This window comes from Telopea speciosissima, chromosome 5 (genome assembly GCF_018873765.1).
Source record: "Telopea speciosissima isolate NSW1024214 ecotype Mountain lineage chromosome 5, Tspe_v1, whole genome shotgun sequence".
NCBI lineage: Eukaryota > Viridiplantae > Streptophyta > Magnoliopsida > Proteales > Proteaceae > Telopea > Telopea speciosissima.
Genome location: NC_057920.1, coordinates 14,188,676 through 14,212,791, shown reverse-complemented (window position 1 = coordinate 14,212,791; position 24,116 = coordinate 14,188,676). Strand labels below are relative to the sequence as shown.

Sequence of the window (24,116 nt, the reverse complement as noted above, 5' to 3'; positions counted from 1 at the left end):
ATGTTTATAAAGACAATAATGTAGCTTGTACTGGATATTTAGGTCTCTATAGATTTTATTTGGACTCCACATTTCAAAAATCTTATCTCACCCTCCATGTGAATGTTCGTTCGAAATTAAAGATCCATGATGAAAATTCCTCAATCTCATGGTATCAACCTTTAGGTCATATCTAGACAAAGAATCGAGAGATTGGTAAAAGAACGAGTGTTATCACTCTAGATTTCACCGATTTCAACACTTGCATAGATTTAAAGCCCTATCTAATATGGACCCTCTTAAATCATTTGACCTAGATGGATTTCCTCCTATATTTTCCCAAAAGTTTTCAAATGTTCCCAAGGTTGATTTAATCCACTTTGTTTCAGAGTTTTTCATGACAAGGGAGAAGCTGAGGGACATGAACAGTAGTCTTATTTGCCTTATTCCCAAGAAGGCGACTCCAGAATCTGTAGACCATTTCTGCCCAATTATTTTGTGTGGTGTTGTTGTTAAAATCACTACAAAGATAATAGCTTCAAGGTTGAAAGAAGTGTTGGACAACATTATCTCGTCGAATCAATCTACCTTCATTCTAGGTCGGTTAATCTCAGATAGTATATATATTGTCCGTGAGATGTTTCACTACATCAAAAGTCGGAATAAAACGTAAGAATATATTCGTTTCTATTAAACTTGGCATGCAAAAGGATTATGATAGACTGGAGTAGCCCTTCATTAAACAAGTGCTTCTTAAGTTGAGCTTTTGTTCACAGTGGATATTACTCGTCATGGAGTGTATTACATCTATCTCATTTAAATGCTCATCAATGGTGCAGATAGAAGGTCCATCTCCCCCTCTCGAGGCACTTGATAGGGGATCCTTGTCTCCCTTTATTTTTATTTTGTGTTCGCAGACCCTCAGCTCTGTTCTTTCAAAAGCAGTAAATTTGAAGCTCCTCCAAGGAATTAAGGTCCATAACAGAGCACCTCCAATCTCCCACCTTCTCTTTGCAAATGACTGCTTCCTCTTCTCAAAGGTTAGGCTCTAGGAAATCTACTAATTCAAAGCTTGCCTTGAATTATTTTGTGAAGCTAGTGGTTAAACCATCAATTTGCAGAAGACAAATCTCACATTAAGCCCCAATACCCCTCCTCAAATCAAACGATGGTTTTCAAGGATTCATAAGATTTCATATGGAGATGGTTCTTCAAAATACTTGGGGTGGCCAATTGATTCTGGGTGAGTAAATCTCACGTCTTCCAAGATATCAGAGACAAAGTCTGCAACAAAATCCAAGGATGGTAACAACAGCTTCTTTCTCATGCTGGCAAGGAAGTTATGGTGAAATCGGTTGCCTGGCCTGTTCGATTTCAAATTATGCGAGATCTCATTTTAAACTATCGTTATCCCACCATAATTAGATTAGGAAGGTACTTTCCAACTTCTATTGGGGTCAATCAAGGGAGATGCACCAAACTCATTGGATCTCTTTGACGAGATTGTATCGCTCCGAAGAGAAAGATGGTATTGGGTGTGAGACACCCTTATTCAGAATCAGGCTCTCCTTTCTATGTTGGCATGGAGAATGTGGGCGAATCCTAATTTGTTATGGGTCAAGCTCCTTAAAGCTATTTACTTTCCTAATTGTGACTTCCTCCAAGCAAGGGAAGGTATTCAGCCCCCTTGGGCATGGAGGAGCATCCTTGAAGGTTGGAAGGCTCTCCAAAGTGGATTACTTTGGCGGTTTTGGAATGGTGCGAACATTTCAGTTTGGGATGATAGTTGGATCCCAACTCTCAAGATTTTTAAACCATCTTATCCTAAACTTGATGGATGTCCAATATCACATGTTTCAGATATCAATGATTGTGATAATAGATCCTGAAATTGTTCATTGATGAATTATTGATTTCACCCATCAGTCAAGGCGCAGATTATAAAGATTAAGTTAAACCTATATACAAGACCAGATTCTTAAGTTTGGGGTGGTTTTAGGAATGGTGTTTTCTCAATGAAGACAGCTTACCACCTTCTCGATAATCAACGAGTTGAAAGTCTTCTCAACAAGCTTCCTTGTTTCGTATTCATGAATTACAATTGGTAGTATGGAAACGAATCTGGTCTTCTAGACCTTACGAAAGATTAAATCCTTCCTATGGCGATCTTGTGCACGGGGCCTTGCTTCAAGTGATGGTCGTCCCTCCCGTTAAAGGACCCTTGATCCATCTTGCCCAATATGGGGGGGAGGGGGGGTTGTTGAATCCAATGAGCACATTCTCCTTGATTGTCCATTTGCGAGAGAAACTTGGTTTGGTAGTCCTTTTTCCTATTCAGCCCCTTCCTCTAGCAGCTCAAAACTTCATGAATGCGTCGCCGCCTTCTCCTCTCTCAAGATAAGCAAAGAGCATTTGAAGCACACAATCATTGTTATTTTATATATTGGTATCTATGGATTGCAAGAAATGATTTGATCTTTAATTAATCGAAGAAGTTCGACCCGTGGAAGTCATTGAATCAGCCCAAAAGTCTTGCCATGAATTCTGGACTGCAATCTCTCCTAATGATCAGATGTCATCTCATCCTTTCCTTGGTTCTCGCATGCGCTTTCAATGGATCCCTCCTCCAATCTCCTCCAATTGGCTTCGTTAAATTAAATTGTGATGTTGCTCTCCCTTTTGACTCACATTAAGGAGTTGGAGCTATTGTTTGCAACCATTTGGGTGCTCAAATCTTTGCTATTTCGGAGGCTGTGGGTTTCTCTTCAATTAATATGGAGGAAGCGTTGGCCATCAGATTAGAGTTAGTCCATGCCCTTGCACGATGTTGTCAATCATCTCTAAATTGAATCACACAAGAAGGAGATTATCCTTTATAATTCTCTAAGTAGGCCACCCCTTTTCAATTGGTACCCATCATTGAAGATATTGTTCAACTCTCATTTTAGTTTGTTTCTTGTCTTTTCAATATTATTCTTAGGGCGGCAAACTGTATTGCTCACTAACTTGCACTATAGGCCTTATCAATGATATGTAAGACAATTTGATCATATTCTTCATGATCTCTATGTTGATGAAGCCTTGAGTTCAGCATATCATTCAAATCAAAAGTAAAGACATATTATCTTCTCAAATAACATGATAAGATTTTGCGAGCTATTTACTAATTATTTTTAAATAAATTTTACACCAACCATAAAATTCCCAAAAAAACAAAAAAGAGAGAAAAATAGGTGGAATTCCCAAATCATAGTACTAATTTATCATAAGAAACAAAATAACTTTCCCAATTAATAGTTTCCAAATAGTAAAAAGTTTTCTTAATCAAGAGCCAAGACGGGCTGGAAAGGGGGGAGACTAGGGGTGTCAACTAGTCCAGTGCTTTAGCGGTTTTGGTTCTAAGGTGTGAAAACCAGATCTAGACCAATAAGCTCATCGACTCCAAATCTGAGATCCAGACCATTAACTAATGGGTAGTCCGGTTCCGATTCCTAATTGGGTCCAAACACGCCCTTGTTGAGCAGCCAAATGTAAAGCATTTTTCCCATTGGAATGAGAAATCTCTAGCAAACTAAATCTTTCAAAAGCAATTCATTAACTACTGATGTGTGTCCTCTATGTGCAACAGATAAGAGGGGTAGAATACTAGAATATGAGGGGTCAAGTGTCTTGCTTAGTCTTGGGTCATGTTCTAATAACAACTGGACAACAATTGTATAATAAAAGTCACTTTAAGTGTATGTTAAAATTGCAAGGATCATCTTTTAACATTTTAAAATAGAAAAAATGGTGCAAGACAAGATCAAGTGTATGCATTTCTTTCGGTTTCAATGGTTCCGCAAACCAGACCAGATCCGAACCAATAACCTATCACCAAGACAAGATCTGGAGCAATAAGCTATTGGGTGGGTCGGTTCCGATTCCTAGCGGGACAGTTTCGGTCTGATTATCAGTTCCGATCCAAAATTGACACCCCTAAGGGAGACACATGGGAGAGGTCCTAAATCATAAGGTTCAATCTGTTGAAAGAGCATTTTTAAAACTTGGCGAGTTGACTCAGGAATTCGTAGATCACTCATCTAGATCCACTCGAAAATGGGTTGCTCACGCAGTTACTCTCACTCTAATTTGTCCTCAAAGGATTGGAATTTCTTTACCAAAAAAAAATAAAACAAACAAACAAACAAAGGATTGGAATTTTGACTCGGTAGATCTCCCGATTCAATTGGAAAAATCGACCGATCTATTCAGAAGATCCGCCAAGTTGATTCACCCAAAAGTAAAAAATGCATTTTTTATCTCCTCCCCTCTTAACCACTTGTGTGCAAGCCCTAATCCATTCCCCTTCTCTATCCATATACTTTGTGGTTAAATTTATAGCTCACCTGGTCATGGTGAATCAACAATGAGATCCGCCTCCACCAATTTTGATTCAGCTCGAATTGATTAGGAATCGGAAAAATTAGCCGGAATCAACCTAAATCCTAGAAATCGGTAGATTTTTTTGGAACCGAGGATCAACTAGAATCTAGAATCAACTCCAGTCAATTTCAATCTGATTCCTTAAACAAGGGGTGTTAAACGATACAACTTCAAGACGATTGCTTGCTCAATTGGTTGATGTCTTACCAATAGACAATAGAGTACAAAATCTAAGAAATCACTAGTTCGCCTCTTCTATCTTCATCTTGTGAACCCCGCCTAAGAATGTCAATCGGTACAGTTTTAATGCGGTTTACATTTTGACAATATAAAATCATAATCAAAACCGGAATGAAATCAATCAAAATCAAAATTGTTTTGCATATAGTTTAGTTTTATTGGTTTTTTAATCGATTTTCATTATCCGATTCACAATTGATTTGCATGCGGTTTGTAGTGCCGGTTCTGAAAAACAACAATGAAAATAACCTCAGCTTTTCAAACCCTATATATTCTTGTGTATCCCCATTCTCTCCCGATATGCCTCACTCATCCTATTTCCCATGCTTATGGGATAAAAATAAAATAAAAAAACCTATCCCATCTTCACTTCTTTTCTTTTCTTGTTTTTCCTATTTTTTTCTCTCTACTCTCACATGATAAATAAACTATTTTTTTCAGTATCAAATAGAGTTTGTTAATCCATTATAACACGACCCATCATTTTCGATCCGTACATAAATATATATGTTATATAGTTAGTAACAAGACATTTTACTTGTATTATATTTTAAGTATGATACAACAATTGCTGTTAATTAAATTAATCATTAGTTTATTAATTAACTCAATTGATACATGGGCTAGTATTCGAGTGAGGTATTGATTTCTATTCGGTTTAGAGTCGTCGTTTTACAGTGCAAATCAAAACTGAACCAGAAAGAGAACCTATGAAATCAAAATCAGATAATTTTTCTTCGATTCGATAGTAAATGATCGATTCCAATTCAGATATTCGGTTCTGGTTCTAGTTTGACACCCTTTTCTCTCTCAGCTTTTCAATTGGTTCTTGGAGTTCCTCCAACAATATGTCTCCCTCTCCCTCCGGTCCATTGTCCATTTTTCTAAGTAGATTTACCATGGATTTAGAAATTGAAAATCAGATCAGGAATCGACCAATACGGATCTGAATCAATTGACACCAATTCCGTTTTCCACTACTTCTAATTATTGTTTCCTGAATCGAAATCCAATTGAATCGATTGATTCTTAATCATTTTATTTATAATTCATCTTAAATCGGATCGATTCATGGGCCGATTCATGATTTTGGATCGATTCAATTTTCACCATAAAATAGCTTAGATTCTCAATAACTGAACCGATTCAAACAGATACGGATCAAAATCCTCACTGACCGATTCCGTACCCGATTCCGAGTGCTAAAACCTTGTGGCTTTACGATTTGGTGCTTTATCCTGTTTTCATCGTTAATCCGCGGGCCACGGCCCACGGCTAATCAAGAAAGAAGTAACGTAACTGAACTCTTTTTGTTTTTGGTTTTTTTTTGGGGTAAAGAACATAACTGAACCCTTGTACCACGGAAAATTATCGCCCCCAGTAGTGGTCCCTTGTACCACAGAGAAACAGCTTTTTGTCCAAGATAACAGTTTGATCTTCGTCCTTAGATCAAGATAAATTTTTATCGGACGGCCAATAACCTTTCTAGTTTCTAGACCAGACATGCTGCGCAGTAACGATGACGACCTTTCGTTTCTTTACATAGATCAAATGCCGTTTATTACCGAATCGATGGTGTATAAAATGCAGCTTTTTATTGTTTGACACGTAGCTCATGTTAGGGAGTTAGGGAAATGTTTTTCCAGGAGTGTGAAATTTTCGACTTCCCAAACCTAAAATGACACGTGGCGAATAAGAGATGGAGCTCGACGGTTTCGACTTCGGAAGTGGAGAAGTACAAAATGGGTAGGAGGATAGAAATTCTGTCCTGTCGTCGGTCATAATACGATGCCACGATATGACTATATAAAAGAAGAGGAGAGAATTCTCCGCTTCTCGCTCTCGTCTTGTTCCGTTGTTCCGTCTCTCTCTTGTATTCTGCGGTTGAGGGGATTTCTCGGCCAAATTTCTCCATAAAAAGTCATGGCCGAAACCCCACCTCATCCACCCGTATCGGAGCCGCAGCAGCAGCCTCCTTCACAATACTGGTGCCACCACTGCGACAAGCGAGTCTCCGTCGAAACCCTAACCAACATAACCGAACTGATCTGCTGCGACTGCAAGACTGGCTTCGTCGAGTTGATGACTGCCGCGTCCGCCCCTACAACGTCGCCTCCAACACCTCCGGCTAATCTTCACAGCCAAGATCCCTCTTTTAGCCTACAATTCCTTCAGGTCTTGCGGTTAATCGCTCAATCTGCGCGTGACGAAGACGCGCCGCCTCCTCCTCTTCCTCAGCCTCCGGATTCTGCCTCAGATACGCCTCCCCCGCCCCAAGGTGAGGGCTACCTTCGGATTGAGCTCGATGGATGGGATAATGACAATGACGATGAAGATGACGACGATGACGAACTTGAATTCAGTAACATCGATGCAGATCGATCTGATGATGATGAAATTGAGGATGAAGAAGACGATCCCGATCGGGAGGAAAATGAGGGAGATCGCCGTAGAAGGCGCCGAGACATCCTTCGGCTCCGCATCAGGGATTTCGCCTCTCGCGCTACGATCGGAGAGAACCGGAACCGGATCTTGGACTGGTCCGAGATCCTGATGGGGTTGGAAGACAACTCGATTGAATTGCGAATGGGAATGCCTGAATTGGACGGTTATATAGGGAATCCTGAGGATTATGTAGATGCTGCGGGTTACGAGGCGTTGTTGCAGAACCTGGCGGAGAGCGATGGTGGAGTGAGGAGAGGAGCGCCACCTGCAGCGAGATTTGCAGTGTCGGCGTTAGAGACTCTGGAAATCACGCTGGAGGAGGAGGTTTTTGTGTGTGCGATCTGTAAGGAATCCGTGCCAGTGGGTGGAACCGCGAAGAAATTGCCGTGTGGGCATGGGTACCATGGGGACTGTATTGTGCCATGGTTAGGGTCGAGGAATTCTTGCCCTGTTTGCAGATTTGAGCTGCCGACGGACGATTCCGAGTATGAGGAGGAGAGAAAGAAGAGATCGACGGACACTGCCGCTGTTGGACCATCAGGTTCCGGTAGCAATAATACCGAATCTGGTTAATGGGTACCGTATGTTTGCAATATCTCCGGTTCGCTCCCTCTCTCTCTCTCTCTCTCTTTCTCTCCCCTGTAGTTTTTGTGTGGATGAACGTAGAGATCCAGAAACCATATGTTTGCTTTTCTTTATTGCAGTGTAAATATTTCCACTTCAAATCTTGATTCCCCTGTTTTGATAATAATTCTTGTAGGAAGAACCCTCTGTGAAGAACATCTTTTGCCAATTTTCTTTCTTGTATGGTGTCTTTTGCTTTTGGCTTCTTTGGTGTGAATGCCTTTGGAATTCACCTAGTCCTTCCATTCAAGTCACTGGAATCTCCCTATATAATCTTATCTTTTAAAAAAAAAAAATTGGATGGAATTCTATGTAATCTTAATTGAATGTTGGAAACTTTATAATTCAAAACAATTCAGATTTTCATGGAATTTGAGGGGTCACTTTTTACTAACCACAGTATGGAGATTAGCATTTTGCTGTTCCTTTGCTCCTATTCTCTGCACCTGCTATATCTAGTTCACGGATGTCATGGAGACGGTGAATGTGATTCGCTATTAACTTATTGGAAAAGAAGCATGCGCTACCTTGTACCGATTCTTTAGACCCTTCTCACCTAATAATCAGTGGGTCCCATATTGATATTCTCTTCTGTTCTGATCATGTGACTCTATGTGGATCCATATGGATAATACTATTTTTAGATTTAATTCGTCAAATCGAAGTTGTAATTGTCATTTTGATTGATGGGGCTTTTGGCCTCATCTAGGGGTGTCAATCGAGCGGTTCGGTTCGGTTTTTTGATTTCGGTGTGAGTTTCAGTGCAACCAAAGCCGAACCAATTAGGATTTTTTCGGTTTCAGTTTCGTTAGTGTTATTGGGTTCGAATTTCGGTTTGGTTTGAAAATCGGATATGGATTGGTTTCTAGTAGGGATTTGGTAGGGTTTGGGGTCGGTTTTAGGTTTCAGTTTGGTTTTGGGTTCAATCATATCGGTCAGGGTAATTGGGCCCATTGGTTTAGCCGAAACTGAATAGTGATATAAGCATAAACGAAGCCGGATTGATAAGGGTTCAGTTCGGTTTGGTCCATGCCAAACTGGGGTCGGATCAGTCTGATTTGACCGGTTTAATTTTGGCTTTGACACCTTTAGCCTCATTCAACACCTTGTGCGTGAATTGTGCACAAGTCTTTGGACCAAGGTTTTCTTAAGCCACGGTGAAAGAGAATCCTTTAACTGTGGTTTTCGGATGGACGAGAGAGGATATCACGCAACAAGAGGAGGGTATTATCGACTTCCTCTAAAAGTTTGGCTTTGATGCAGAAAAAGCCTTTTTTTTTGGCTTTTTAGTAGAAGATGCAGAAAAAGCTATGTACCTCTTTTATAGAAGTCAAGGATAACATTGATTAGTTTTACTTTCATGGAATTAGCATACTGACTTACAACCTTTATGGTTCAAATTCAAATCCTTGTGGAGGAAATAATGTGAACAGGGGAAAACTTGCTTTTGATGACCAAAGACGAACAAAGTTGAATAAAAACCGATTGTAGTACATCTATAGTACGAGGATTATTTCTAGACTCTTACAAGGCAAGTAATACGCTAGATATATTAGTGGAGACCGTTTCTTAAGAATATTTCCTGATCTCGGTTCTAATCTAGAAAGTATTGTGGTGAATCTTTGGCGGACTGTTTCATTTTCGGAATCGAATGCAAATTTTTGTCCAATCGATTACAAACAAATTTTCTCTTTCTTTGATATTCATTCAATTAGGATAGTAGATTTCATGTTGGGCATTTCTTTTGAATATGGTCAAACGTTGTGAATCTAGTACACTAATATATAGTCGGGAAGATTTCAACCATTGATGCGTCAAAACTCACAATTAATGCGCAACAACACTAAAAAGCACCCCTTAAGTCAAAGGACCAACTGTACACTATTGATGAGAATTTTGCTCCATTTAAACCAATAATAACACACATGAAATTCTCATGTGCTCTTGTTCAATGTGCATTCGCATTTGTGCCTTGAAATCTTCATTTCCAATATATCATCCCTAGTCGTGAACAATTTTAGCTTAAAATTTAAGGACTATTAAGGTCCGCAATTAATTTATTTAATCCATACAAATATGAATTTAATGGATACATTTTCAACAAATGTCCTATCCTATGGTCATATCACTAGTGGGTAAGGGTTTCTTCTTTTCGATGACTGAAGGAGAATTTTTACCAATATTGAATATGCACAAGTAGAAGCAAGAAAACCACATTGAATACAAGAATTTTTAGCGTAGAAAAACCCTTAATGTGAGGGTAAAACCCACGGGAAATTTGCTCAAGAAAATCTCTACTATAATCAAAGGGGAAAACTTTCTTATGACGCCAAAGTGCAATTTTCCCTTTACATAGATTCCCACTCCCCTCTCTAATACTCTGAATATGGCGCCAAGTGGATGCTACCTTTTCAAGACAATTATTGTTGTAGCATGCAGGTTTCTCCCCACATTGACGCCGTGGGGAACCCTCTCCCATAATCAAATAATGATAATATAGCTACTCTATACAATGTTAGGGATTAGCACACATCAAGAGATTTCATCACTCTTGAATATCAACAATAAAAACTTCATTGACTGGCATATGTTTCTCTGTTGGTCTTTTTCGAAAAGGATTTGCATTGCGGTTGCATGCTAAGAACCTCTAGGCTCCATCAATCTTAGAGTTCTTAGATTTAGTTCTTTCTTTTCTCAATAACCCCAAGACAAAAATTCTTCAGTTTGTAGTATTTATTACTTTTTATTTTATTTGGACTGCCCAAAACAATTCTATTTTTCACTATGTATCTCGTAATCTGTCTGTCATTATGGCTAACAATAACTGATGGATCCATGATATGAATATGTATATAATTATCGTTCTCTATTAGTAGTTCTATCACCTTCTTCTATACTTTCACTTTTTAAGGATAAATCATCCAACCATTATTTGTGATGGGAGTTCAGACACAAAATTCCAATAGGCTGGCTGGGTTTATTGGATTTTATTTAACACATTTATCTTGACATCTTTAGATTTTGGGTTACGGGAAGCAAAAGCAAAAGGACTACAACAAGGATTATATAGAGCAATATCACAATCGTAGACATTTGGACTAATTGTCAAGATGTAGTAAATTGTGTAGAACAATGCAATGCCTTTAAAAATGGCCATGGGAACTATTTTTTTAAATTATTTGCAAGGAAAAAGACCATTCAACGGAGTTATATGTAAAATCCTCCCTTCCTCTTTTCCTTTTTAATAAAGAAAAATAACAGAAACTTTTAGTCAGTTATGTAACCGACTCAATTTGATAAAGTAAGTGGCATGAGAGAGTTTAACTCTCTCACCGTCTCATTTCTCATGTGGCCCCCTCAATGACGTGAGGAGGATACCAACAAACTCTCCGTTCAACTCACTAGGAAGGATCTCCTAAATTTGTCATGTCAACATTTGTGCATTTATACAATAAAGTTTTTCCACCGTGACGAACATTGAACTTCTCACATTTTAGGTTTTTTTATATTTTTATATTTTATTTTTTTGGCTAAAGGTTAGCAAACGATTATATTAACAGAAAGATAGAAAATACATAATTAACGTCCAGGCATACCCAAACCACAAAACTTAGATCACTTTTCCACCATCGGCATGGCCATCAGCAGAGAAGCGAACAAACAAAAATAAAAAAACCAAAATAAACTCAAACAAATCTATAACAAGACCGAATACAACCCCTCAAAAAGCAATTCAATTTATGTATTACAGGCTTAGAAACATTACCAACATCTCTTATTTTTTAGACAACACAATTTTTCCACCATGACGAACATCGAACTTCTCACATTGTAGGGTTTTTTTTTTTGTGAGCTAAAGTTCGGCAAAAGATTACATTAAAAGAACAATAGAAAATACAGAATTAATGTCCAGGCATACCCAAACCACAAAACGTAGATCGCTTTTCCACCATCAGGATGGCCATCAGTAAAAAAGTGAACAAACAAAAACAAGAATCCAAAATAGACTCAAACAAATCTAAGGCAATTCTAATTTCTGCATTACAGGCTAAGAAACATTATCAACATCTCTTATTTTTCAGATCACAGATTTTATTTTAGGTTGTAACAAGGAATACCAAGCTCATAATCTAACATTTGTTAGAAAGAAAAAAAATAGAATGTTTGTCCTCTCAAGGCTTGATAATCACATCTTCCATAACAATTCATTGAGCAAAAAAAGGGGTCCTCAAGGAAATTGTTATTTGCAGTATGTATGGCGTGCTTCAACTTCATCTCTTCAAGTTGATGACCAGAATGCTATAAGTCCAAATAGAAGATACTGCAAAGCCAACATTATTTTAACCATTCAACAAAAATTACTTCTTTTCATGAACTGTATCTTTTTCCCATATAAATGATACTTTTTAGCTTAGAGAGCATTAGTTTCCTAAGATTTCCTACAGAGGTAGAGAAATCTAGTAAGGTTTCCCCAGGATTAATCAACTTAAAGTTTGTTCTTAAACTTAAAAAGAAAAATACAAAAGGTAAAAACAGAGACATTTCATGTTAAGTAACTAGAATGCTTTAATCAAACCTTTATTACAGGCTTATCTTTCAGAATAATAGTAAACCAGCCGGCGTAAGGTGGAAACCTACAAGACATTATTAGGCTAAATCAGAATAACAGACCCAAAATACAAGAATGTACAGGGCAAAGATGTTAGATAGAAAGAGAGTAAATCAGAATTCAAGTTAAACTTGACAGTTTTAGAAATTGTAAGTCAAGACTATTTTCTTACCCTACAATTCTTCCAATAATATGACGAACATGGAACTTCTCACATTGTAGGGTTTTTTTTTTTTTCTTACTTCTTTTTTGTGCTAAAGGTCAGCAAAAGATTCCATTAAAAGAACAATAGAGAATATAGAATTAATGTCCAGGCATACCCAGATCACAAAACTTAGATCACTTTTCCACCATCAGGATGGCCATCAGTAAAAAAGCGAAAAAACAAAAACAAGAAACCAAACTAGACTCAAACAAATCTATAACAAGATTGAAAACAAGCCCTTAAAAGGCAAATCTAATTTCTGCATTACAGGCTAAGAAACATTACCAGCTTCTCTTATTTTTCAGATCACAGATTTTATTTTAGGTTGTAACAAGGAATACCAAGCTCATAATCTAACATTTGTTAGAAAAAAAAAAATAAAATGTTTGTCCTCTCAAGGTTTGATAATCACATCTTCCATAACAATTCATTGACCAAAAAAAAGGGTCCTCAAAGGAAATTTTCATTTGCAGTCTGTATGGTGTGCTTCAACTTCATCTCTTCAAGTTGACGACCAGAATGCTAAAAGTCCAAATAGAAGATACTGCAAAGCCAACATTATTTTAACCATTCAACAAAAATTACTTCTTTTCATGAACTATATCTTTTTCCCATATAAATGATACTTTTTATAGCTTAGAGAGCATTAGTTCCTAATCTTTCAAAGCCACAATCAATATAATAGTACATAAGTTCCACATTCAAGGGATTAACTTGTTTACCAGTTATTGGTAAACTAAGTTCCTAAGATTTCCTACAGAGTTAGAGAAATCTTTTAAGGTTTTCCCAGGATTAAACAACTTAAAGTTTGTTCTTAAACTGAAGACATTTCATGTTAAGTAACTAGAATGCTTTAATCAAACCTTTATTACAGGCTTTTCTTTCAAAATAATAGTAAACCAGCCAGCGTAAGGTAGAAACCTACAAGACATTATTAGGTTAAATCAGAATTACAGACCCAAAATACAAGAATATACAGGACAAAGATGTTAGATAGAAAGAGAGTAAATCAGAATTCAAGTTAAACTTGACAGTTTTAGAAATTGCAAGTCAAGACTATTTTCTTACCCTACAACTCTTCCAATTATATGATAGTGTTGAAGCCATTGTTGACCCTTTGCATATATTCCCCCATTTCTGTCATCTTCACCATTATTATCCCCTGGGTATAGCAGCACAAAAACAGGGCATACATTACCTAAAGAGATCATGGGAGATCAAAATGAAAAAATTATATTAAGTTTAGAACAGAATGGTTTTTACTTATTTGAACTATCTGTTCTGTTCTTATATATATATATATATATATATACATATTCTTCAAGAACTGATTTTATATGATTACTTCTTAGGGAAATGGAAATGGTTATATCAGAACAAGTACCTTTTGTGAGGAAGTTGATTTCATTAGTGTCCCGTCGTTCATGGACCTATAAGAAAGATTACTTGGTGAAATAACAAGAAAAACATATGTAGATTCAGAGACTGAAAGAAAATGGGACAGTACCGTAATAACACGATGAACGATTGGAATATCTCGTCCCTGAAATGAATGGAAAAAAAATGATAAGAATATACGCCAAGATGAATTAAAGTTTTGTTGAGACTTGGGTAGAACTCATCTTTAAAAGTTAGCCATTAAAGAGAATATATCTAAGTCCTTATAAGTCTTCACATTGGACTACTCACATCTGATGTGGGATAATTACTTTCGCATGGAACCCCAAAAGAGTCAGAAAGAAGAGTATTACCTCAACACGAAAAACAACTATGTCTCCAGAACGAATAGGCGATTTGCTCATGTGTAGGAACAATATATCACCCTTTTAGAAACAGAGAGTTACTAGTTAGTTCACTGAGAGGTCTACTGACATGAACTCTACTTTTTCACAACCAAAACAACCATTGCTGGTATGAATAGTTAATGAGGTATCATATGAACTGATGGAAGCTTAAGGTGATTTACCCTTTTGAAGCCTGGTTCCATGCTTGCACTTAGTACAACTGTGACTGGTGAATCGCTTCCACTCAAGCATATTAATAGCTTCCATATCATTAGTGGCAATGTAATCGTCATTCCTGAAAATTTGTTGCAACTAATCAGGGTTTTAGAAATCAGTATTGGATTGGTTGTATCATCCGATTCATATCGGTATCGACTGACACCAATACCGATACATGGCTATAATTATGTGCTTAAATTTTATGTTTTGGGATTTTAAACCTCCATGAAAGCAATCATACTCAAAAGGTTTTTAATGTATTTTCCTCAGTCCTAATTTACTAGATATAGTATTTTGAATGTGAAGTTTTCTTATGAAAACACTGGAAGAATTGAGCACAACATTACATTTCTGGACAGCCAAACAGTACCTAAAGAAACTAATCAAACAGATTTGGGAAAGAAAATCTTCAAATGAATCAGAGAGAGAGAGAGAGAGATACCAAGATTGATGGCTTGCACTATAAAGCGCCTTGTTCTTCCCATTCTTTGTCTTCTCTGGTTCTATAAATCGCCCTTTCGTTATTCCAATTCTTCTGTTGCCATTGTTTTGCATAAAGCTTGTAACGGTTAAAAGTTCAAATTTGTAGTGTTTAAGGAATGAAGAACAGACAACACAGTCAACACAGTCAACAAGAGCGAACAGCAAATTAGCTCTGTCGGCAGCGAATAGATTTGGATCTTTCTTTCTAAAATCTGACGTCTCAATTTTCTATTGGTTGGGTTTGTTGTCCAAATTATAGTTTAAACGGTAAGCCTTAGTCATGCTTTTTTTCTTCCTTATATTTTGTTTGGTGGGAGGAGGCATAGGTTACTCCGCTTGCTCAGAGAATCCTCTCCCAGTACATTATTACGGATGGTAGAATGGTAGATGCACTGAATTTTTATCACCTCCAATTTGCTGCCCGCTCCAATTTCCTCCAATTCCTCACATAAGAGCAGAAATGACCACCCTACCCCACCTTGGGCAGTGTGTTCGGGCAAGAGTAGGGTGGTCATTTTCCACTCCTATGTGAGGAATTCGAGGGAATTGGAGCGGGCAGGAATTGGAGGTGATAACGATTTGCATGCTGGACTGCATTCAAAATGTTTTTAGATGGGCTTCGGCTAGGCTTGAGACTTTAGTCTTGTATATCAGACTGGGCTTGTGCTGGGCCTCAATTGAATCATTTAGTTTTTGGATTATTGGATTGAGGAACCTAAAATTGGGTTTTCAATCTTTGAGCAAACATACCTTTCTCAGCCTTTTGGCTAAGATCAAGAGTAGGGACTAGGGATGCAAGTTTGGCCCTGTGAGCTGGATTATTATCCTCTCAGGTTCCTGCTTGGTACAGTTGTTCGGTTCCTCTCATAGGGGGGTGGAAATGGCGACCTAACCCCTGCCCGGGTGTGGTTAAGTTGTCATTTTTGCCCCACTATGAGAGGAACCGGATAACTGGACGGGGCAGGGAACCTGACAGGCAAAAAATTCCTTGTGAGCTTGGACCCACTCTAAGCTTGAACGGGTCTTGGGCTGAAATTTTCAACCCTGACAGTGAGTTAGGATTGGATTTTTCTAGCTCGATTCTGGGGCCGGATGTATCCAACTATCGATTCTGAGGTCTCTGCTGAGCCTGGCCTGGCATTGAATGGCATGACTCGCATGAGCAAGGTTCGTATTCTCAAATCGGCCAATTTTGGCCCGATCGGATCGATATCGATCGAGTTCGATCTCGATACCGATCTGATCCGATCCAGCTGTACGGACAAGGGTAAAAAGGTAAAAAAATTCAGATATTTTATAATAAAAAAAATAGGGGCAAAAGTGTCATATTTGCCCGAGTTTGGGCAATCCCAATCTGTATCAGTTGATCCGATCTGATCTAGCTGATACCGATATTACAAACCTTGGGCATGAGAACGATCCCGATATCGATCCGATCTAGATATACCGACAGGGGTAAAAATGTAAAACAAATAGTTTTTTTTTATAAGAAAATAGGGACAAAAGTGTCATATTTGTCTGAGTTTGGGTGATCCCGATCTGTATCGGCCGATCCGATCCAGCCGATACCGAGATCACGAACCATGGGCATGAGGCAAATGGAACTGTAATTTGTGAATGAATATATGAGTAAGCTTATACCTAGCTAGCACAACCTGACAACCCAAGTCTCTTAAACCTTTTTTTCCCCCAAGTCTCTAAACGTATGTAGGGCGCCAACGGCCGATCAAAACCTTATTTTCTTTAAACCTTTCACTGCGAAGTTCCTACTCCTTCCACTCTTCCTCGTCTGGTTTTTGCTCCATTATGGATGCAAGCTTCACATTCGACGCTCCTAGCGACGAGGAATACCAAAGCGAAGAAGAAGTGGAAGAGGAGAACGGAGCTCAACAATCTCAGTCCCCATGGGAGTTCGCTGCGTATTCTGAATCCGTCGCTGAAGAACACGCCCGAAGAAGCACAACTTCCATAGATTTCAAGATTTCCAAAGCTCTCAAAGAACGTGCTGTCCAGATTTCTAATCACATCGACGACGAAGACGCTGAATTTGAACCGGACAAGCAAGTAAGGTCTTCTCCATTTGATCAATCAGTACGAATCAACAGAAGATTTTGGATTTCACGAGAATTTTTTTTGATTTCTAGGAAAATTATCTACCCGAAGAAGTTGACGATGAGAAGACTGGCGGAGACGCGAAATCGTTCTTTGCTCCGTCTGATGGGACTTCGTTTCATGCGAACTCTTTCATGGAACTGAATCTTTCTCGTCCGTTGCTTCGAGCTTGTGAAACTCTGGGATACCAAAAGCCAACACCTATTCAGGTTTTAACACACATACTCAACTTTTTTTTTTTTTTTTTTTTTAAAAATAATTGTGGCTCTTAATACGATTTAGAGAGTTTTTCAATTTAATTTTTTTAGTTAACTATAGTGTTTTCAATTGTAGGCAGCGTGCATACCATTAGCTTTAACTGGGCGTGATATTTGTGGGAGTGCCATTACTGGTTCCGGAAAGGTATGCTTGTATGATAAACAACTCACTTTCTATTCTCAGCAGAACTCTGTCGAACAGTATTGAGCTTTTGTGTAGAGTTATTTGGTAGATAATACGCTTTTTTATTTCATTTTCCCATTCAGACGGCTGCTTTCACCTTACCTGTGCTGGAAAGGTTACTCTTCCGTCCTAAGCGTATACATGCAATAAGGGTTCTAGTGCTTACTCCAACTAGGGAATTGGCTGTGCAGTAAGTTATTCTAATGTATTTGTTTTTTAATTGTGTTATGCGCTTGTGCTTCACTTCATCATATTGTATGTGGGCTTTCTTATGTTCCTTTTACCTTCTTAGGGTTCTTTCCAGTTTGTATTGTTGCGCAGAAAGCATGATAATGGAACAAATGACTATACAAAGTTCAAGAAATTTATTACATGAAACAATAACACTTAAACAAAATTCTTATGTGGTTTATCCACAAAAGGGCTATGACCACAGGTAAGACAATCAGTATGAATTTTCACTATACAAGGTGATTAAAGCAGCCAACTGATTGCACAAGGTCAATAACAATAGTTAGTGCAACAACTGATGATGGGGCTACATCCCTTGTCCTAATTCTTGGATAAGGGTCACTCTTCATTTATCAGAAAGAAGAAACCTTTTCTCTAAGGGCAACACTCTCCAGCCCCTTACATTGGGTACTGTAGAATACTTGGCTTTAGGTGTGTTTATACATTTACGAGACTCCCCAGTGTATTTAAAGAAAAACTTCTAGAAATGATAGTTACACTAGAAATATGAGATAACAAAAGTGTTTAAGAAATTTTTTATTGGGCCAAATCCGCAGCGTACTAATCTTGATTAGAGATTTGCCTTACAAGTGATTTGCTGCGTGGCTTTACCAAATCTTGGCTTTTAATGTAAGCCACAAAACTACTTGCTTGCTCTGTTATAACAGTTAGTTGTAGGTATAATTGAACCCTTGTACTCTTGAAGGAGAGATTTCTATCAAAACTAAGGAATGAGATGTTCAATTGAAATACTTGAGCGATCAATGTCTATTCAGTTACTAAGTCAAACCTAATTGAGTTCTCATACTCTTGAAGAGGAAATTTCTTTCAAGTTTTAGAATGAGAAGATTTCAGTAAGAAGGAAGATGATAAGAAAAATATGGGAGCCGGGTTGATTGTGTGCAAGCTAGAAATATTTAATGTAAATAGGGAACGCTCAAGGCTACAGCCTGCTTGAATATATTCTGGATGCTCCTGTTCCAGAGAAGATGAAGAAACATGTGTCCTTTCAGTCTGATTTCATAATGAACATGCTCTTTGGTATTGTGCCAGGAACATGCATACTACCGTTTTGAATATCTGGCTAGTTGGCTAAGACAGGTGAACCTGGTTCTCATGGAAGAACAGATTGTGCCCCGAGTAACCTCAGTGGGGTTTGGAGCATTGGTGCACTAAATTAAAATGCTCTGAATTTATGGTGTCCTTAGAAGTGTGGTTGGATATGAATGTGATGTAGGAGAATAGTGTCATAATTGTACTGGAATATAGGTAGACCAGGAATTGAAATGTGAATACTTAGTTCCACAAGCTTGGGAAATTGTAATCCTAATCCAACTAGTACTGGGGAAGAGTATCCCTACTCATAACTAGGAGTTGGAGAGAAAATGAATAATACAGAAGAGGACTTAATGGGATTTTAGCCAAGTGATGTTAGTAAGGAGGGAGGTTGAGAGAAGGGGATTTCTTAAGGGTTTAGCAGGGGCAAATGGTTAGTGGAGGTATGCTACTATGCTGGACAGTAAATCCTGAACTCTATGGATGGGCAGTTGCTGAAAATTTCTGGAGGATATGATGATAGTAAATTGCTGAAATTTGAAACAGAACATGAATTATGATCTGAAACAAAATTATTCAATGGCAGGAAATTGCTAGACCAGAATCATATTGAACATGTGTATGTGCAAAATTCTGTAATTCATTAGAAGATGATTTGTAGAATTCAGAAAACTGAACTATTACTCAAGTTGACCTGGATTGCATAGAATTGAAGAAGATAAGAAGTAGTACTATCAGTATTCTCAATAGAAAACAAAATAAAGAAGCAACAATAGAGCTAATTGAACCTGTCTGTGACCTATCCACATAACAGTGCCTACTTGAATTGCAATCAATACCCAAAAACTAAACTGGAGACTAGCCGCCATCTGACATATTCCTAGTGATGGAAAAAATCCAGTGACTTTGTCTAGGAATCTGATGCTTTAACTGACTTCCTACCTGAGCTCAATTTCTCGACTTCTAATTGGCCCGAATAAACACAACTAATGCAAAATTATTGTGACCTACTTAACCGCATAATTGGGACTTTATAGACTGTTCCAGTACAACTAAAATCCATGAAATAAAAAGCCCAAGACCCAATAGACACCAACCCAAGTGACCATACTTAATCAAATCTCCTTTTTCTTGTAGACCAATCCATGGACTAGGATAGTTAGGAATGAGATAACTTAAAAAATACTATGAGCTAGCACTACTGAAGGTTAATGTTAACATGACTTGACCACCTATACCCGGCCTAGGCTCGCCTTGCCGTCTTCCGGTCGTGACAACTCATTTCAAATCTACTTTATGTTTGGTGTCCCAATTGAAACAATAGCACTTACTTCTTTTTAATTATTTTGACAGAGTCCACAGTATGATAGAGAAACTTGCTCAGTTCACTGATATAAGATGTTGCCTCGTTGTTGGTGGTCTTTCAACAAAGGTTAGTTCATAATCTCCCCCCCGGGTTATGGATTCAGAGGTGCCAGGGTCGGACTACTTCTGTCTTGTTGATTGTATCTAGTCTTTTATTCTCTTCTTTCTTGTTTATGTAATTGAGTGTGTCTTGACTGTTCAGTGGAATGATATGTGACTCAGGTCCATCTAACATTGTTTGTGTAGATACCGGTTATCTTTTCATGAACACCTGGGTTGCTTCTACGATTCAAATATGTCGTGTATTGCTCTAGGAGTTCAGATTTTTATCTATAAATTTGACATTCTTGATGTGATATAAAATATTGGCGTATTTTTAGGAGCTAATTTTTGCCTTTATTTCTTGTCATTCTGTTCCCATACAATCCATTCTCTCTCTTATTGAAAACATGAGAATAAGAAAAAGATTAAGTTCCTAATTGAGATAACCAATAGCCTAAAGTCTTACTTGTATATACCAAGTACCAACCAATTTACCTTGAAGTTCATTGCTAGAAACCTGAATCTCCTAGGCTGTCCTAACTCCATGCTTGTCTGACAAGTAATTATCTTGAAAATGCGACTTTTCTTCCCCACGCATAAACTCTTCAATGGGAAAATGCCAACATTTCCCAGAGCAAACTTTTTCTTGCACTGGAAGTTCTATTCCACCCAGAGGTGTGGTCAAGAACAGTGCTATGAAAGTGGTCAATTATTCTTGCTACAGATTTGCTTCTTCTGTAGCTCCTTCACATTGAGAAGGCTTATGATGGGTTCCTATATCATCATTACTTTTGTTTTCTGCTCCTGTTTTATTTCAATTTGAATCTAATGTTATTGTCGGTTCAGATGCAAGAGGTAGCCTTGAGATCAATGCCAGATATTGTTGTGGCCACTCCAGGGCGTATGATAGATCATTTACGAAATTCACAGTCTGTGGGGTTGGAAGATCTTGCAGTTCTCATCCTTGACGAGGCAGATCGCCTTTTGGAACTTGGATTTAGTGCCGAAATTCATGAGCTGGTAACTTTTCACCCTCTAAGTGCAAATGCTTATTCAATATCTTTTCTGTATGCATTTATATGAGTGTATATATCCAGTGTTCCTAAAGGCATTCAAGCTGTACATTTTCTGAAGTGCACAAGGCTAATGTGATGAAAAAGCCCTGAGATGCATTCTGAGGCACAAGGCAAATGTGAGGTGGCCTCATGATTAGGCATGAGCCTCTTCCAAACCTCAACCCGGAGATATCTACTGCTCTCCTTTATGTTCCAAGACAATGGATTTATTGTAGCATTTTAGGCTGTGCCCAATAGAACTGCTGATTTAGTTTATATGCTAGTTTCCGCATCCATGCATTTAAGAAAATATATGGCACTGGGACTTCCCTTGCTCATTTTCCCCCCATCAATTTTGAAAGATGTACTTAATGCAGACTTAGCATTATAGCATATCCAAGATATTTTCTCCCCAATTGCAAAGAGAGATCCATGGAATATGATCCTCATATGCAGAATAATGTAGAGCTAACTAGGAAATAGCTAGCTCCAACACTAGAAATACCCAGGCAGCAAGCCAACCAATATCGGCAGGCCAAATTAGAGTTTGTAAACCAGAAATTAAAAGGAATTCAGAAATCAAAAAATTAACCAGCTGATGGGGGTGTAACCTAGGTCGAGTGTAGGTCTCAACAGTGTGAAGTAGCCCTCCAAATTGGGGCTGATTCTGATGGTCTGATGTAGGGTTATGATGGGTCACATAACTAGAAGGTAGGAGAATGAAAATAGAAGTTTAGGGTTTCAGACAGACCAGTCACCAATTGAATATCAGATTTGGAATGAGAAGAGAAAATAGTGCTTGCAGGCTGTGCTCCAAATATAATGCAATAACTTGAAGTAGCAGTTTGAAGAAAATAAGCAGATCGAGCTTCAATGGAGAAAATCCAGATTTCCAACAGAGCTGTGGACTGATCCTTCTTCAAACAGTATTCGATTAGCCTTCTTGAATGGCTGAAACTAGCTATCAGATCTGTTGTTTGTACTCTTGAACTAGCAGAGAAATTCCAGCAACCAGATTGAGTCTTCAAGAGATCGGCTGGGGCAGAAACAGGGGCTTGTTGAAGAAATCGATAGAAAGGGGATGGGGATTAGAATGGGTATCTCACCTTAGGCTTCTCACCTATCCTATTTCAGGATTTAAGTATTTAACAATGCTTTAAGCAAAACTTTGTATTCATTCAATCGTTGGGTCAATTGAGCAATTACAATTATATTTATAGCCACAATGGCTGAACATAGAAACTAAAAATCAAACTCAAACTAGGACTCAAAGTAGAACTAGGATTCAAAACTAAACTAGGAAACCTAATTAGGATTACAATTCCAGCAAAATGAAGACTAAAGAAAAGACTAACAACTAACCCACGATTTATGCTGGTGTAGGGGGAATCCCTACACCTACTCTACTGCTGGTGTAGGGAAGAATCCTACACTTACGGCTGGTTTTGATCAGCCGATGTACATCTCAGAACTTGTCTAGAAGCAATGTGCTTGGCCAAAAGATTTACCTGTCAGCCTCCTAAGACTGTCTATATTGTATACAAAACATCAACAGCACATACTATGTCTCTCATATGATTGATGACATTTTAAAGTATCACAGATCAAAAGGTGCCAGTAATGCTGCACTAAGGAATATTTAAGAAAAATGGTGGATAACAATGTGAGGGTTTTGCTTGCATGCTTAGCTAAGGAATATTTGCTGTAGTTTTTTTTTTATTCCCCGGAACAAGTGGAGATGCCTGTTCTCGAGAAAAGAAGCTATGGGACTCAAAACTTTCAAATTTTTTTATTATTTTTTTCTTATTTTTTAGTTTAAATCTTTCAATGTTGAGTGAGCCTTGGCGCAACAGTTAAGTTGCGCTATTGCAACCGTCAGGTTGTGGGTTCAAAACATAGAAACAGCCTCTCTGCGAAGCGGGGGGTTAAGGCTGTGTAGATTTGCCCCTCCCAAACCCTGCAGTAGCAGGAGCCTCGTGCACTGGGATGCTCTTTTTTTTTTAAAAAAAAAAACTTTTAATGTCAAATATTCATACGGATAATTATGAGGCCCATAAAAATACAAAATTGCAAGTTTCACTTGGATCTCATGGCATTGATAAGAAATATTTAGCTCCTTGCAATTAGTCACCTGGTGTTTTTGTTTACCTCTAAATGAAAAGCCTTCCCAGATACAGAGGAACATAGAGACTGCATATTTCCTTTTCATTGTTTTTTTGCTCTCAATCTGGTAATAAATGAAATATTAGGAGAAAGATGTAGTAACGGACGTACAATTGAAACACAAATTACTACAAGAAGTTTGATCCACTGAGTGTGACGTCTTTGTTGAGTCAATCTTTGCCAAGTTACCTGTCAAGCTGCATTGGAGAAAAAAGCTCATGGAATTGGAGACCCCCTCCCCCTCCCCCCCCCCCCGGGCACACCATTTAATGTCCTGGTCCATTTCATGTTGGAGAAAGTAGAGAAATTCAGTGAAGTCTTTTGATACTTGGCCTTGATAATGGTGTTGAAACTCAATTACGTTACTGTAGTCTCTCAATGTTGACATCATTGTTCATTTTTATGTCAGTTACCTTATAATTGTACCTTATTCCATACACCGATGCTTTGTCTTGGTTCTCGGAAGTTCCGTCTATTGAAAGCCCATATTGTGAGTAAGAAGCAATTAAGGCCCTATTTGATAACCATCCCGCTCCCATTCCACTGATTCCAGGTGGAATTGATTTTTCCTGATTCCATGATTTTTGGGAGTAGGATTGGCATTTGGTAACAATGTTTTGGTGTTGATTTCAGAACAGAAA

At 38.2% G+C, this 24,116-nt stretch overlaps 3 protein-coding genes across 4 annotated transcripts in view; 2 read left to right on the top strand and 1 right to left on the bottom strand.

Moving 5' to 3' along the window:
- LOC122661344 (DEAD-box ATP-dependent RNA helicase 28) overlaps positions 1 to 24,116 on the top strand; it is a 39,619-nt gene that overhangs the window by 5,526 nt on the left and 9,977 nt on the right. The window contains exons 2-7 of the mRNA XM_043856706.1: positions 16,771 to 17,074; positions 17,155 to 17,331; positions 17,456 to 17,524; positions 17,647 to 17,753; positions 20,204 to 20,282; positions 21,104 to 21,277. Coding sequence (XP_043712641.1) covers positions 16,817 to 17,074; positions 17,155 to 17,331; positions 17,456 to 17,524; positions 17,647 to 17,753; positions 20,204 to 20,282; positions 21,104 to 21,277 — 864 coding nt within the window. The 5' untranslated portion in view covers positions 16,771 to 16,816. The remainder of the gene's footprint in view (positions 1 to 16,770; positions 17,075 to 17,154; positions 17,332 to 17,455; positions 17,525 to 17,646; positions 17,754 to 20,203; positions 20,283 to 21,103; positions 21,278 to 24,116) is intronic.
- Positions 6,489 to 7,863, top strand: LOC122661345 (E3 ubiquitin-protein ligase CIP8-like). The gene has a single exon (XM_043856707.1). It carries the CDS (start codon positions 6,565 to 6,567, stop codon positions 7,657 to 7,659), a length of 1,095 nt encoding a protein of 364 aa, XP_043712642.1. The 5' UTR covers positions 6,489 to 6,564; the 3' UTR covers positions 7,660 to 7,863.
- Positions 11,768 to 15,106, bottom strand: LOC122661346 (signal peptidase complex catalytic subunit SEC11C-like). 2 transcript variants are annotated; one of them, XM_043856708.1, is made up of 9 exons: positions 14,970 to 15,106; positions 14,491 to 14,603; positions 14,276 to 14,347; positions 14,032 to 14,067; positions 13,909 to 13,954; positions 13,593 to 13,686; positions 12,287 to 12,344; positions 11,977 to 12,031; positions 11,768 to 11,932 (listed from the first exon to the last, which is right to left on the bottom strand). In XM_043856708.1, the coding sequence occupies exons 1-8, from the start codon at positions 15,010 to 15,012 to the stop codon at positions 11,990 to 11,992; spliced, it is 504 nt and encodes a 167-aa protein (XP_043712643.1). In that variant the 5' UTR covers positions 15,013 to 15,106; the 3' UTR covers positions 11,768 to 11,932; positions 11,977 to 11,989. The 2 variants fall into 2 exon arrangements, with proteins under 2 accessions (XP_043712643.1, XP_043712644.1); XM_043856709.1 differs by lacking the exons at positions 11,768 to 11,932; positions 11,977 to 12,031; positions 12,287 to 12,344 and adding an exon at positions 13,349 to 13,445.

Excerpts from the sequence above, each read along its gene's own strand:
- LOC122661346 (XM_043856708.1), bottom strand. The coding sequence starts at position 15,012 with ATGGGAAGAACAAGGCGCTTTATAGTGCAAGCCATCAATCTTG. Across the intron at positions 14,604-14,969 it reads AGTGCAAGCCATCAATCTTG|GAATGACGATTACATTGCCA; the intron begins GTATCTCTCTCT and ends ACAAATTTTCAG. Across the intron at positions 13,687-13,908 it reads AATCAACTTCCTCACAAAAG|GGGATAATAATGGTGAAGAT; the intron begins GTACTTGTTCTG and ends TGCTATACCCAG.
- LOC122661345 (XM_043856707.1), top strand. The coding sequence starts at position 6,565 with ATGGCCGAAACCCCACCTCATCCACCCGTATCGGAGCCGCAGCAGCAG.